This window comes from Elgaria multicarinata, chromosome 4 (assembly GCF_023053635.1).
Source record: "Elgaria multicarinata webbii isolate HBS135686 ecotype San Diego chromosome 4, rElgMul1.1.pri, whole genome shotgun sequence".
Classification (NCBI taxonomy): Eukaryota; Metazoa; Chordata; class Lepidosauria; order Squamata; family Anguidae; genus Elgaria; species Elgaria multicarinata.
This window is the reverse complement of record NC_086174.1, coordinates 76,321,931-76,336,795: the sequence shown is the minus strand read 5'-3', so window position 1 is coordinate 76,336,795 and position 14,865 is coordinate 76,321,931. Positions and strand designations below refer to the sequence as shown.

Here is a 14,865-nt window from a genome sequence, read left to right as displayed (position 1 = left end):
TGTGTCCTGTTTTAATTGGATACAACGTGGCTTGGGATCACACAATGCCAGCTATTGGTGCTAAAACAGTGCAGACCTCCAACCATCTTTAAATAGCATCCGGGTAGGAGGAGCGGATTTTTACAACCTCTCTAGAAAACTACTTCTACTGATGAATGGTTTCTGTTACAGAAATCATTCCTCTATTTTTGATGTTTCGGTGTGAGTGCCAATGCTTATCTATCTCAAACGGCAGGATCTACACAAGAGAGGTTTGGTGGAGCCACAAGAAGGTTTGCAGGAGTATGAAAAAACTGGATTAAAAAAAAATTAAACTGGGGAGGCCCCCAAAACAGCTCAATGAGGACTGAACAGGCTCATTGGTGACAGAATGCCGGCTGTTGGAGACAGGGACAGAAAACCAGATGGGAGGGGAAATGTATCCTGGAGAAGGGCATGGCTGTCTGACTGGAACACTATAAACTACCATCTCCACTTGCTGCTGATTTGGCTAACTGGACTAATAGGCCCCTTCTCACAGAAGCCATCAGTTCTAAATGTGAGGTAGAGAAGGAGCAACAAGAAAGCAAGGAACTGCTACCTACGCTCACTGCTGCTTTGACCAACTGGGCTGACTCCTCTCCTCCCGCTCCTCCCCCCTGAGGTCGTGGGAACAAAGTGCCCTGCAAGGAAGAGAAGATGCCACAGCCAACAAGGCAAAATGTCATCCCTGCCATCTCTATTCACTAATGCTTTTACTAGCTGGCCTGGACTCTTCTTCCCCCGCCCCCTCACCGAGGCCACTGTATAACATTTAAGAAATGGTGTCTGAGTTCTTGTTTTTCTTTTCCCTCTTCATCTCTTTCCTCTTTTTTTAGATTGCAATCCCAGGACAGGAATTCTTGTTTTTACTGATCTGGGAGCCTTTCCAGATGAAAAATGTCATCCCTGCCATCTCCACTGGTTATAGATGCTTTACCCAGGGTATAAATGCTTTAGTTTAAGCAAATGAGCAAACACATTCCGCCCTGAAATATGTTTTTTTCTGGTTCCAGTTGTAGTTCCTAATATGTAATGCTGGCAATTAGATCTATTATATATTCTTCCATAAAATGCAAGGAAGCATACATACTGTTTTCAGGTGGTCTCTCATGCAGGCATTGATCAAACCCAAACTAATTCGGGTCAGCAAGGTACCTGTTTCAATTGCCTTCAAACTATGCCTTGAGTCAAATCCATAGAACCTTGGAGTAAACTCAACTCATATACCAACATCCAGATCACCAAATATTGCTCTGATTCTGATTCTCTTTGGACTCATCCCCAAGGAAAAAGAATTAAAAAGCTGTTTAGCACTGTGAAATGACTTTTGTATCAATAAAACTGTTTAGAAAACCTAGTTCTCAATTCTGAGTTCATAAGACCTATTTCTCAATTCTCTTCCTATTGATCTTTTTCTCCATCTGTAATTAAAGAATATAAGAAATGAACAGTGTTTTAACATTCTTTCATTTACTCTGATGGTAAGCAAAACACTAGGAGTTTCTGTAGGAGTTAGCCAGATGTACCTTATCCCTACCCTGTTTCCCATGTACATATGAACTCATTAGTACACAAAACAGGAGCACACAGTCTTTAAAGAGTTTTGTTTAAAACAAGGAGCTTTATAGCATTTTAAAGATTAACAATTTTATTCTGGCATAAACTTTCATGGACTATAGCCCACTTCATCAAATACATGAAGCATTATTGATGTTATATACATTACATATCAGGTGGGGATTGTAAACAGATTAGAAATTTAAATGCAGGAAGTACTGACAGTGATAATCACATTACCATCCAAAGAACAATTGGAGTAATAACACAAACTTCTTGGCACAAGGTAAGTCAATAATTTCATGTCATGTGATAAAAATCCTTTATCCCAGTTCAAGCTTCTAGTGATAGAACTGGATATTGTTTTTAGCCCTATGTGATTGCTTGTGTCTTGTGTTTGTGCTGCATTTTGTTGATTTAAGTGTTGAGAAAAATAAATTTTCGTATATATATATTTGTCTGTGTATATAAGTATGTTTTAATTTCACTGTTCATTATTCCAAGATGTAATAGACTGAAATAAATGCCGTAAGTAACTAGAATTTTATTTCTTGATTTCTGCTTGTCTGAAAATAGCATAATAGGAATTAAAGGCTTCAGCTTAGCAAACAAGAAGACTTCACTCTTGATTTATATGTTCTGATATTATGAGATTTACATGCAAGAATTACTGTATATTTAATAATTTAAGAGATCACTTGATTTCCTACTAGCCTGCTCAGTTGCTGGACTTATCAGGAGATACTCTCCTAGTGTTATCCAAGTTATCAGAGGATTGGTCTTTCATGTCTTAGAATAGGGCCTTTAGTACCTCTGGAATTCCCTACCACTACAAAACAAGTATGGCAGGGTTGTGTACTCTCACCCTACCTATTCAACTTGTACGCAGAACACATCATGCAATGTGCTGGGCTTGATGAATCCAAGGCTGGAGTTAAAATCTCGGGAAGAAACATTAACAACCTCAGATATGCAGATGACACCACTTTGATGGCTGAAAGCGAGGAGGAGCTGAGAAGCCTTATGATGAAGCTGAAAGAAGAAAGTGCAAAAGCTGGGTTGCAGTTAAACCTCAAAAAAACCAAGATTATGGCAACCAGCTTGATTGATAACTGGCAAAGAGAGGGAGAAAACGTGGAGGCAGTGACAGACTTTGTATTTCTGGGTGCAAAGATTACTGCAGACGCTGACTGCAGCCAGGAAATCAGGAGACGTTTACTTCTTGGGAGGAGAGCAATGACAAATCTTGATAAAATAGTTAAGAGCAGAGACACCACACTGACAACAAAGGTCCGCATAGTTAAAGCAATGGTATTCCCCGTAGTAACCTATGGCTGTGAGAGCTGGACCATAAGGAAACTGTGGTGTTGGAGGAAAATTCTGAGAGTGCCGTGGACTGCAAGAAGATCAAACTAGTCCATACTCCAGGAAATAAAGCCAGACTGCTCACTTGAGGGAATGGTATTAAAGGCAAAACTGAAGTACTTTGGCCACATAGTAAGACACGATACCCTGGAGAAGATGCTGATGCTAAGGAAAGTGGAAGGCAAAAGGAAGAGGGGCCGACCAAGGGCAAGATGGATGGATGATATTCTGGAGGTGATGGACCCGACCTTGGGGGAGCTGGGGGTGGCGATGGCTGACAGAAAGCTCTGGCGTGGGCTGGTCCATGAAGTCATGAAGATTCGGAAGAGACTGAATGAATAAACAAACAAAACTTCCCTGAGTTGTCACTGCCTACTGAAAACATAGCTTTCCCAACAGGCATTTGCAGGAAAATAATCTTGAACGAATAAACAACAACAATCTTGACCTCTGTAGGAAGACTTGTTGTTTTTTACATTGCTTAGAAATTTTTCATGTAAACAATTCATATTGTTAAATAAAAAACAAAACCTAGATAATATTGTTTATTATTTGCATAGTGCCATCTGTGTGCAAGGCTTTTTGAAAGGTAATCATAGCAAAAAGGAGCTTACTATCTAAAATGCAACAGATGGGGTGTCAACAGGAAGGAGAGCAGGCTGGAAAGGCAGAGAGGCACAGGCACAAGGGGAAGGATATGTCCAAACGTAGTTACATATACTTATACATGCAGCTATGCATGCTTACTTAAAAGTAAGCCTCACTATGTTCAGTGGGGGCTACTTCCATCGATATGTGCAAATGATTGCATTCTTAATCATTTCTAAAGGGAAAGGGGGGCGCTGTAGGATGTCATAAGAAGATAAAAAGAACCATGCTGGATAAGACCAAGGGTCTATCTAGTCCAGCATTCTGTTCACATAGGGGCTAACTAGCAGTCGACCAGAGAACCATAATCAGGACACAGGTGCAATAGCACCCTCCTACCCATGTTCCCCAACAATTGGAGTACAAAGGCATGCAGCCACCAGGACCAGTACTGCTGTCCAGCATTTCTATGATGAACGTTCTCTGCGCCCATAGAGATCGCTCTGATGAAGTCGACTCCAGTCCACCAAGGTTGTGCAACGGCACTTCAGGTCTACAGTTGAACTAATCTTCCCCCTCCCCACCCTAATTTCCGACACATAGAACATCGGGGTTACACCACTGAGATGCGATGGGATAGAGCGCCACCGCTCTGCGCCCATAGAGATTCCTTGCCGAAGGCGCCTTTCAATGCTTACCGGAAGTTCCCGCTGAGCCCCTGTAATCTTCCTCTATCTCGCTCGTCTTCTCTTCCCGTCAGTACCTCCGCCTGGCAAGGAGGGTAAAAAGCAACCATTAGGTTGGGGGTGCTGTTGTTTTTAAAGTACGGATCCCTTTACTTGCGTGGGAGCGAAAGTTCCCTTATCAGCCATGTCTCACTTGACAATTAGTCTATGTATCTATGTGCGCTGTTACCAAAGAGAATTGTAACTAGTGTGGATTCCCCCCCCCATGTCTAGTATGAATTGGTTTGCTCCAAGATGGCGCAGGGAGGCACCAAAGAGAAAGGGGAGCAAGAGCGACGACTTGGGATGGTAAATCCCTTTCCGGGGCCGGAAGTGCCCGTGCAGCAGTGGACGCTGCCAGGTGTTCGTGTGAAGTTTTGTTCTCGAGGCCCTCAGGACGTTTGGCGCGTGACTGCCGGGCTGCCCGGGTCCTCGCGCCATGGTGAGTGACTTGGAAAGGCGCGGGAGGAGGGGGCTGGGCGCGTGCTCGGTGCATAACGGTCTTCGTCGCCCCCCCCCCCCCCAACCCCGGGGCCCGGCTACCTCGAACTTCAATTGTTGCTCCTCCTCTGATCCCTTCTTCGGCAACCTGGTGCCTCGCCACATGTATTGCACTACAACTCCCAGAATCCCCCGACCTGCTGTTCTTCAGGATTACAACTCCCAGAATCCTGTAGTTGGCTGTATCCCAACATATCTGGAGGGCCCCAGTTTGAGGAAAGTGGCTCTGATCTCTCTCCCTTTTATGGAGGCAGAGGGAGAAGGGGTCTGATGCCATCGTTTCATTAAAATCTATGGGAGTCTAGATAAAAGTTCCTGCAGGTACTTGTGCAGGGAGAAGCAGGCCTGTCAGTAACAAGAAATTCACATTTTGAGTGAACTGGAGCAAACTTACACTTAAGCGTTTCCATTCAGTCTTGGTCTCCGATGTTGCTTAAATGAAGCTCCCGAGATTGAGATGTGTGTGCCCATGACAAAGGACTAAAATGGGCGGTATGTTTTCTAAATCTTGGTTGCTGTAGTACGTATCAATTAACCAGACATATAACAAAATGTAATGCAATTTGGGCGGCTTTGAATGCAATACATATTTAGGTAGGCAGAAAAGCTGTCAGTTTTGGACCAGTTTCAAGTAACTAATTCTTGTCTTGCAGCCCCATAGGCGGAAGAAACCCTTCATAGAGAAGAAAAAAGCTGTAACATTTCATTTAGTACACAGAAGTCAGAAGGACCCTTTGACAGCAGATGACACTGCACCACAGAGAGTTCTGTTACCTGCACAAAAGGTGATTATAAAAGACAATGTTGTTGGAAAGCAGCTTACGTCTTAGTTCTTAAGGAACTATGGTTCAAAGAAGAACTTGGGCTCAATCTTATACTCGTTTACCTATAAGCAAGCCCCATTGAACTCAGTGGGGCTTACATCTGAGTAGGCGTGCATAGGTTTGCACTGTTGGACTTCTTTGACAACTTTGAAAGGGGTTCAGACAAGGCTTATCAGTGGTTACTAATCATGGTGGGTATATATTACCTTCAGGATCAGAGGCAACATGTCTCTGAATACCAGTTGACAGGGAACAACAGTGCGAGAGGGCTATTGCCCTCATGACCTGCTTCCCAGAGGCATCTGGTTGGTCACTATGAGAAACAGAATTTTGGATTAAATAGGCCCTTTGGTCTAATCCAGCTGGGGTATTCTTATGTTCCTCCTGGCTGAAGAAACCTGAAATTCATCTTTTGAGTTAAATTGGTTCCACTGGAAAACTCTGTAGAAAATTACTGTATCCAGCATGGCTGTTTTTCCTAAAAAAATTGCTTTATGTTGACTCCTTTGAGAAGAAATAGTCCCCTGTGATCTTTGTTTAACAATAACAAATCTTTAGGGGGATGAAGAAAAAAGAAGGGAGGAACAGAGAAAATATGGAGTATTCTTTGATGATGACTACAACTACTTGCAACATCTCAAGGAAGCTTCTGGACCTTCTGAGCTTATTCCATCCAGCATCCCAGATCAACAAGGCAGGATTGTAGTGACCACAGAAGGAGAGGTAGAAGAAGAAATTCAGCGAATTCCAGTAAGTACAAGATGCACTTGAGAACTTGTGGTGGTTCTCTTCTCTACCTTTCTCATATGAACATTCAGCATACAAATCAAGTTGCTTGTTGTTTTTAAAGACAGTGTCAACATCTTCAAATTTAAATTTTATATAAATGTGTAACAATAAGCACATATTGACTCTGAATTTTGTTTATGATGGACTCAAACAGCTCTCATTTTGATCCACTATTGGTACAAAATATTCAATAGTATTTAACAATAACATGAGTGACAAAGTTTTGTATTCTTTTGATTTATTCAATTTCTGGCAAGCAGATCTATAGAACTCCTTTTTTAAGAGATGAGATGAGGACAGTTTTACAGTGTGTATTTGTGGCAGCCATTTCATTAGGGGGCATGGAGCGAATATTTTAGCCAAATACTAATTAGTTGATAAGTTGTTGTAGCAGTGTGTTCTATCATTGCAACACATCATAATGTCAAGATATTTTGTACCTTTTCATGCGTTGTATTTGATACTAGCAAGATCATGTTTTGAGACAATTCTATTAAGTTTATGCACGAAGAACTCATTGGAAATATCTACAATCCTGGTAACTTTTCTAGGACTTATAAGCAGGAACTTTGATTCCCTTCAGTCTTGCTTGCCAATTCATGCCCCAGAGATGCTTGTATAGAATAGCTTCTTACACATAGTACCCCATTAGTAAAAACAAACATACAGATGCTGATTTTAGGAATTCAGCAGAAGAGACAGGTATAAAGCCGGTCATATTACTCAGAGGGTTTTGTATTTTGAGGATTAACTTAAGAAAGGACTATTTTTTCTGGGTTTCTGTAGGCTCCAACTATTAACTTGCCGTCGTCAGTGTTTGCATCAGAATTTGAAGAGGATGTGGGATTGTTAAACAAAGCTGCTCCTGTTTCAGGTATTACAAAGAACTTCAGTATTTGGTTGGGTTAAAAGTGTAATAAATATGTATGGTGTAATCTTATGTGTCTGTTTACTCAGAAATCCCACTGTGTTAAATGAAGTCTAGAATTGGAGGCTTAATCTGTCTTCCTTTCATAGCATCTGTTATTACAGAATATTTCATTACAGAATTATTTTATTATCACCCATCATCATCAATGTGGCCTAGTGAAAAATCAAGGGAAAATGACCTGTTACTTAGCTTATTTCATGTTCAAATTACATATGCCTTTATTCTTTCCTCAAAATCAAGTCAAAATAATATAGAATTGATTACTGACTTTATCTGATGCATTCTGCTACCATGCAGGAAAATTCACATGGAAACTGGGAAATATTTGTATTTCAGGCTTGTAAATATTTTCCTATTTACCTGTAGTGAGACAAAGTTTTCTTAAAGCAAGCACAAGGGGATCTTTTATAAACTGAATGAGTGGGGTTCTCCATCAAATTACTTAACTTGGTATGCATGTGGATTTGGTCTAGTTTAAAAAGATGAGGACATAACTTTTGTAGACCTACTGGCAATACTGGCTTATTTTGTAGTTTTAAAAGCGTTTGGCAGCAGCCTTGCAGGTGAAAAAAATCATTTTCCAAATGAATTGTTTTTTGAAAATGCATATAAAACTTGCATATATAAAAGCTGGAATCCAAGGAACTATGAAACTATTTTTGCATGGTACATGAAACTGAGCGGAATTTCATGAATAAGTACTTGCTGTACAAAGAAGAAAGTCAAAATCCTTCTGAGAAGATGACATGGGGTATCTTTGAAGTAACTTTGAATTAGTTTGGGGGGGGAAGGAAAACATCATGCTTAAGTTGTATATGAAGAGTTATGTACCGTTCAAGTTACTTGGTGCTCCATCATGCATAGCTTAGTAGCACTTGCTGCTGCTGCTGCTTTTTAACTTTCATAGGCATTTTATAGTAACCTGCACTATATTGGATGAAATGTGTCCAATTTATTAGAGAAATTTGTGTTGGTGTGCTTTCTATTCATTTATATCTATCGTCTGCCTTGTACAAAAGATTTAAGATGGGTAAGTAATCAAGTATATACAGATACATCTCCTCTCACAGGACAGGGCAGAATAAAATCTAGTTGAATGGCTAGATTTTATTCCAACTCCTTCCTAGATTAGGCCTGAACATTAAAAGCCATTCCATTCAGGTGGGTCCTAACACTTCTGAGAGGTATTTAGGTTTGACTCTGAGTCTGCAGCAGGAGCCAGTTCCATGAGTGGGCCAGCCAGAGAGAATGACTTTGACGAAATGGCTGCTTGGCTCTGGCAGCATCTGAGAAATGGATTGAATGTTGCAGTAACTACTTTATAACATGTTCTTTTATCTATCACTAGGACCTAGGCTGGATTTTGACCCTGACATTGTTGCAGCACTTGATGATGATTTCGATTTTGACAATCCAAATAATCTCCTTGAAGATGATTTCATTTTAAGGGCCAATAAGCCAGGGAGTATAGACCAGGAAAAGGAAGCTTGTTGGTAATGTAACAGAAAATGTGCTATTTTTATGTTCTTTTTATTCCTTTTGCCGGGGGGGGGGGGGCAGTGGGGGAGGGAGTTCTGTTGGATAAAACAGAATAATTCTAAATCCTTATCTGTCAGCAGCCCCTATAATGGAAAATTACTATCTTGTCCTCAGATATCCAATAGTAAAACAGGAAAAATATGGGCCTTCTAAATAATAATCAGTATATTAAACGGTGTAAAAATGATAAGAATTTCAGGAAGGTGATGTATTTTTAATGCTATTCATAGGGAGTCTAAATCTGGAGATGAAGATGAATGGGAGGATATGGAGGAAGAAGAGGATGGAAAAAACTTTCAGAGTGATGAAGAGTATGATTCTGAGGGCCCTTTGTCAGATGATGCTGAAATTAGAGGAGAGATGAAAGATTTTTTTTTCATGCAAGAAGAGACCAGGAGTCGTTTTACAGAATACTCTATGACGTCTTCAGTAATGAGAAGGAATGAACAATTGACCCTTTTGGATGAGAGATTTGAGAAGGTGAGGTAATAGTAATGATTTCAATTAACTTAAGGTATCCTTGGGAAATATTTCTCAACTTGAACTCATTGATTATCATTTCTTAACTGATCCACACAGATGAATCCATATGTAAATAGCTGCTCTGTTCATTTTATATTTCATTTTATATAGCAAGACAACTGACTTAATTACTAATCAGGCATACTCTGTAAACACTTTTAAATAATTTTATCTGATACCAAGTGCCATTACTCATCTTGAACTACAGATATTTTCTTGTCTTAATGAGTGGGGTAGTAAGCAACTGTATTATGTAAGCTTTCCTTTCTCAGTGGAAAGGAAATTAGGGGAATTAAAGGTTATTCTCAAAAGTAAGGGCAGTATCCAACAGGGATGTTGTGCAAGTGTCTCCTCCTGCCAATTCCATTGCACAAGCCAAACCCACCACTTGCAAAATTGAATTTTAAAGATTCCTTTGATAGCCTCACAGTGAGCAGAAATGCTCATTTCTGGATCAGGAAATGTCAGTGGAGCTCCTTTAGACTTCTTTCATTCCAGAAATGAGCTAGCCTTTCATTCCAGAAATGAGTGTTTCCTGTAGTTTCTAGTTGCTCCTGCAAGTGCTAAATCTCCATTGCATAAACGGTAGATCTCATGGAATAGAGTCAGGTGGGGCACAGTATTTATTTTATTTTATTTATTGCATTTTTATACCGCCCAATAGCCAAAGCTCCCTGGGCGGGTCACAAAAACTAAAACCATTCAAAGTATAAAACAAACAGTATAAAAACATGATATAAAATGCACATTAAAAACTGATTAAAAACATACCATACATGATAAAAACATACCAAACATACCATCCTTAAAACATCCTAAAAACATTCTAAAATTCCATTGGATACTGTCTTTGAGAATTTTTTTCAAGTGTAGTTCAAATTTGTTACTGTGGTTATATAATTAGTTCTAAATGTGGTTATTGTTTTTTCATGTTTAGTTCTTTGAGCAGTTTGATGATGATGAAATTGGAGCCCTGGATAATGCCGAATTAGAAGGTTTCATTCAGAGTGATAGTACTCGGTTACAAGAAGTCTTGAATGACTATTATAAAGAAAAAGAAAAAGAGTACGTAGAATTCCCTTACTTTGTGGTTGATTGAATTTCTATACCACCCTTTAATATCTGTTTTCAGGGCAGGTCACAAATAAAATCATATTAACACAAAATTCAATTGAAACATCAAAAGCAGAAGTTGAAAGCACCATTAACATTTAAAATCTAAATATCCTTTAAAAGGATAGAAGCATAGGCCCCAGGGAAGCCTCCCCGGGGAGAGTTCAAGAGATGTGGCACCACAACCAAAAATTATGATCCACATAAGTAGCGCTTTCTCCCAACTTCATCTTTTGTGTTTATGCAAAGGAAAAAGGAATGTTTTAATGCATTAACTTAGAACCAAGTTATTTTGCTGCTCTTGAAATCATAAAAGATTAGGCAATAAATTGGGAACTGGATAGATATTTGCCCCAAATTAGCCAAATTCTTATTTTTAGAGAGAGAGAGAAAGCTAACATTGGAGTGAAATGCTACTTACTATTCTTTAGGCCTATTAAGAAGAAAACCTTTAGCTTTATGAAGCTAACGTGACTGCTAGTATTATGCAAGCCTACAGTTGTATCCAGAAGTTACTTTGTTACAGCATAAAATGCTTCCACTCACACAAGTTAGCACGTCCAATTTTTGCTGAACCTTCCCCTACTCTTTTGCAGACTCCCCATATCCTGTATTGTTCTAGGGGGTCCCCCATCCATCAGGAGCAGTTCTTCATACTGGAAAGGGTGTAATGGTGAAAACGGGGTGCCTTAATCTGTGGAAGGAGAAACGCATTCCACTAAAAGAACAGCTACCATTAGATACATGCCACATTTTATACATGTCAAAATACACCTTTCCAAAACATATTGTGCTGGCTGGGGAATGCTGGGAGTTGTAGGACATTTTTCTATCAATACAAAGATAGGATTGTTGCTGTTAAAATGGTCATATGCCTTCATGCAACTTTTACTTCCTCTAAAAGCTGTGTTAAACCTGATGCTCTCGTAATCAAAGAAGATTCAGAGGTGCTCCTGAATGAGGAAGAAGATGAAAAAGAAAAAATAGTAACTTTGGTTATTAAAGAACCTAGAGAAAAATGGGATTGTGAATCTATTCTGAGTAAGTATGTCCAGTTATACCTTTTTTCCAGTGGTTAAAAATGCAGGGATAATAATGCTGCCATTGTTTAGAGCCAGGGTTATATTATTTTTCAGGCAGCTTTTGTACGTGCAACAACACACTTTCATTACCCCCTAAAGACAGTAATGGACTAGCTATGCCTAAAATCTTACTAATAGGTTGTTTGAAATGTTTAAAATTGTAACTTTGGCGAAAATTTAATTTCTTGATTAGTCAACATTGTATATCTTTTTCTCTTTGAGGTACCTATTCAAACATATACAATCATCCAAAACTTATTGAAGTTCCACAAAAGGTAAATGGGAGTTCTTATTTGATACCAAGTTAAAGATCTCTGCCCTAAAATGAATGGGATCCAAAGAGCTACACTAGATAATACCTAAGGATTTGGACATGTCTAGCAGGGTTCTTGATTTTTAAAGAAAATAAAAGAGTAGGCCCTCATATTGTGTCAAACTGCTCTTGAAATGGCAGGTTGCAGGGCAAGGGGCAGATCATTCGCTGTATCCCATTGGCACGAATGGAACCTTTTAAAAAGTGTAATGGTTGTGCAGGAGAGGTTTGGGGTGTGTGTGTTGTAGTGTGTGGGGAGGAGATGGTTAGAACTTCCTTCTTCAGCAGTTCCCTGCTTTAAAGGCTGGGTGATACTCCTTTACATTGGGTTGAATCCAGACATAGTAATAAGAGTAGACACACTGAAATGGTTCATGTTAGTCATGATACATTCAGCACATATAAAGAAACAGTGTATAAGAAGAATTGCTTTCTTAAAAACTAACCTAGGCATTTAATTTCCCCCCAGTGAGATTTAAATCCTATTTCAATAGAACATTTGATTTGACACTCATAGCCTGTAGTTTGGCTGAATTGAATTTTGGATCTGATTGACTTGCTGGGGGCATTAATGCTGCTTGCTGGCTTGTAGTTGTTTTTAGAAATGGCTTCATTAGTCTCTCTGTGTGTTTGTTATTTAGCCCAAACCAATTTTAGTGTCGAACAAGACAGGAATCCCTCTGGATGTTTTGCCTCAAAGAGGACTTACAGCTAAGCAGGCTGAGCGCATGCAAATAATTAATGACTGTGACCTGCCAAGAGTGTCCACACAGCCACGTTCCAAAACTGAGACTAAAGAGGATCGGAAAGCTAGAAAACAAGCCATCAAAGAAGAAAGAAAAGTAAGTTTTACCTTTTTAAAAAACTTTCACTTCAATCTCATTTAGTAAAATTTAATTTTTACTAAACAGGAGTGATTTTTTTGTTAACTCAAACTATAATCAGTTATGTTGTAATTCCTAAACATCAACCAAAGTAACTACAATTTTACTGTCTACAGTATTTATTTTTTATTATATTTATATTTTTCCTGTTTTCCATCAAGGAACTCAAAACACCTTACATAGATTCCCAGGTGGTGTTCTGTTTAGATACTGACCAGAGCCAGACCCGCTTAATTTTAGCAAGGTTACTGCATTGATGACTTTAGACTTAGTCTTTTATACTGAATCTTTGCTTCCTGCAGCCTTTCTTTCTCTACTGCTGTTTAGCACATATCAGATAGCAGCAATGTACAGAAATGACAGAGGTCCTTAAGAAGTTTGACACTCTGTGGCAGATGGGGTAAAGATGAAAGGGCAGGATAGTGTGCTATAATGACCAAGAGTGGAGTTGCAATGGGGAGATAAAAATGGAGAAAGGCTACATTTGCAGAAAAATTAGGTTTGATGAAGGATTTGAAGGAGCATACTGTTAGCATGTTAAGAGTTCTAAACAAAGAATACAATGGCAAAAGTCACAAAGGTTGGACTGGAATGAATGAAGGGACTAAAGAAAGCTGACAGAATTGGTTAGAGAGTAGAAAGCATGAGTGTAGAAATAGTCAGAGGTAGAGAGCCTTACAGCCTGCTTTTTATCAGCTTAAGTGGCTTTCCAGTTGCAGCTCTTATCTAAAAGTGACTAGACTATTAAAATTTCCTCTGCATGGGGCTCCATCACAGACAGTTCAGAAACTTCAAATGTTATGAACACAGCCACACAGATCTTTACGCACAGCAACAGGCTGCTTGCACGGATCTTTGCATACTCTATATTTGGGGGCAGAAGGTACAATACATTTAGAAGGGTAACTCAAACTGAGTTTGAGAGATCTTGCAGTAGGAGGATAAAAGAACCCCCCAACTGAAAGGATTGTTAGCATTTGTCTCCTGACATGCAAATATACCCCTCTAATAACAACAGATATAAACTAGCTTCTGGTTTATTGTTATGAGCTTCCTTTATGTATTACCTTTCTAGAAGTAGGCAACCTTTGGGGCCCACAGACACACTTTCTTGCCCCTACTTTCCAGGATTCCCATTTCTCTTGCCTCCCCTTCCCACGCAGGGCTTTCTTCTACTGCCGCCTCTCGTTTCTTTTTCCTGTCCTTGCTACTTCTGCCCCTACTACTACTCTTCCCAGTCCCATGATTCCCCCCAACTCACCACCACCACCACCACTTCTTCTGCTCATCGCTCTCACCTCAGCAGTAATGAAACAGGAATTCAGATTGGGCAATAAGTCTCCTTAACTGCTGAGCCCGACACAAAGCAGAACTGCAGTGTAGGGGAAAGGGGTGGGTCTGGCAGGAGCATTTGCCAACTCCTGCTCTTGAACATACACAGGTGAAAAGTACAGCACAAGGTCTGCATCTGCACATGAAGAATTAAGTACGTCTTCTGTGCATTAAACCTCTTCCACCAAGTGTTTCAAAAGCCAGAAGTTGCTGATACCATCTGTACAATAAAGCCTATTAACACTCAAGGAACAGTGCAGATGAAACTATAGGGCAATTTTAAAATTAGGGTGTGTTAGGATGTTTTAATTGGTGTTCCAGTTTACATTTTAAACTGCTTTGAGAACTCCTTCTTAAGAAGTGGTATGTAAATGTTCTAAATAAGTAAATATGTAAATCATTCATCTGTATAGGAACGCAGGATGGAGAAGAAAGCAAACAAACTGGCCTTTAAGCAAGAGAAGACAAGGCAAGAGAAAGAACTGCTCAACCTAAAACAGAATATTCAAGGACTCAAGTTGTCATAATTAAAACTCCATGTCAAGGAATTCAACACCTTATTCTTGCTGAAACTTTTGGAAAGGACACTTCTTCAATCTGACTTACCACAGAAGTTTAAAAGTTATGACAATGATCTTTTGAAAACTCAAATCTAGCTACATCAGCATTTGTTTAAATGTAAATTCATTTTGGTTACTTCTAAAATAAAATTGTAATATTTTCTCCTGTAGACATGATGCCAGCTATTTATTGACTTAAATAAAAAAAATTCCTTAGTT

At 39.4% G+C, this 14,865-nt stretch overlaps 1 protein-coding gene across 1 annotated transcript; it reads left to right on the top strand.

Moving 5' to 3' along the window:
• The first annotated feature begins 4,589 nt into the window (after positions 1-4,589).
• LTV1 (LTV1 ribosome biogenesis factor) lies at positions 4,590-14,816 on the top strand. Its single transcript, XM_063124584.1, has 11 exons — positions 4,590-4,698; positions 5,411-5,542; positions 6,140-6,331; positions 7,157-7,244; positions 8,650-8,794; positions 9,071-9,320; positions 10,300-10,427; positions 11,380-11,516; positions 11,780-11,832; positions 12,512-12,712; positions 14,500-14,816. The coding sequence occupies exons 1-11, from the start codon at positions 4,696-4,698 to the stop codon at positions 14,611-14,613; spliced, it is 1,443 nt and encodes a 480-aa protein (XP_062980654.1). The 5' UTR covers positions 4,590-4,695; the 3' UTR covers positions 14,614-14,816.
• The last annotated feature ends 49 nt before the right edge of the window (positions 14,817-14,865 follow it).

Coding starts and splice junctions, on each gene's coding strand:
- LTV1 (XM_063124584.1), top strand. Junction 11,517..11,779: donor GGATTGTGAATCTATTCTGA/GTAAGTATGTCC, acceptor TTTCTCTTTGAG/GTACCTATTCAAACATATAC. Junction 12,713..14,499: donor CCATCAAAGAAGAAAGAAAA/GTAAGTTTTACC, acceptor TCATCTGTATAG/GAACGCAGGATGGAGAAGAA.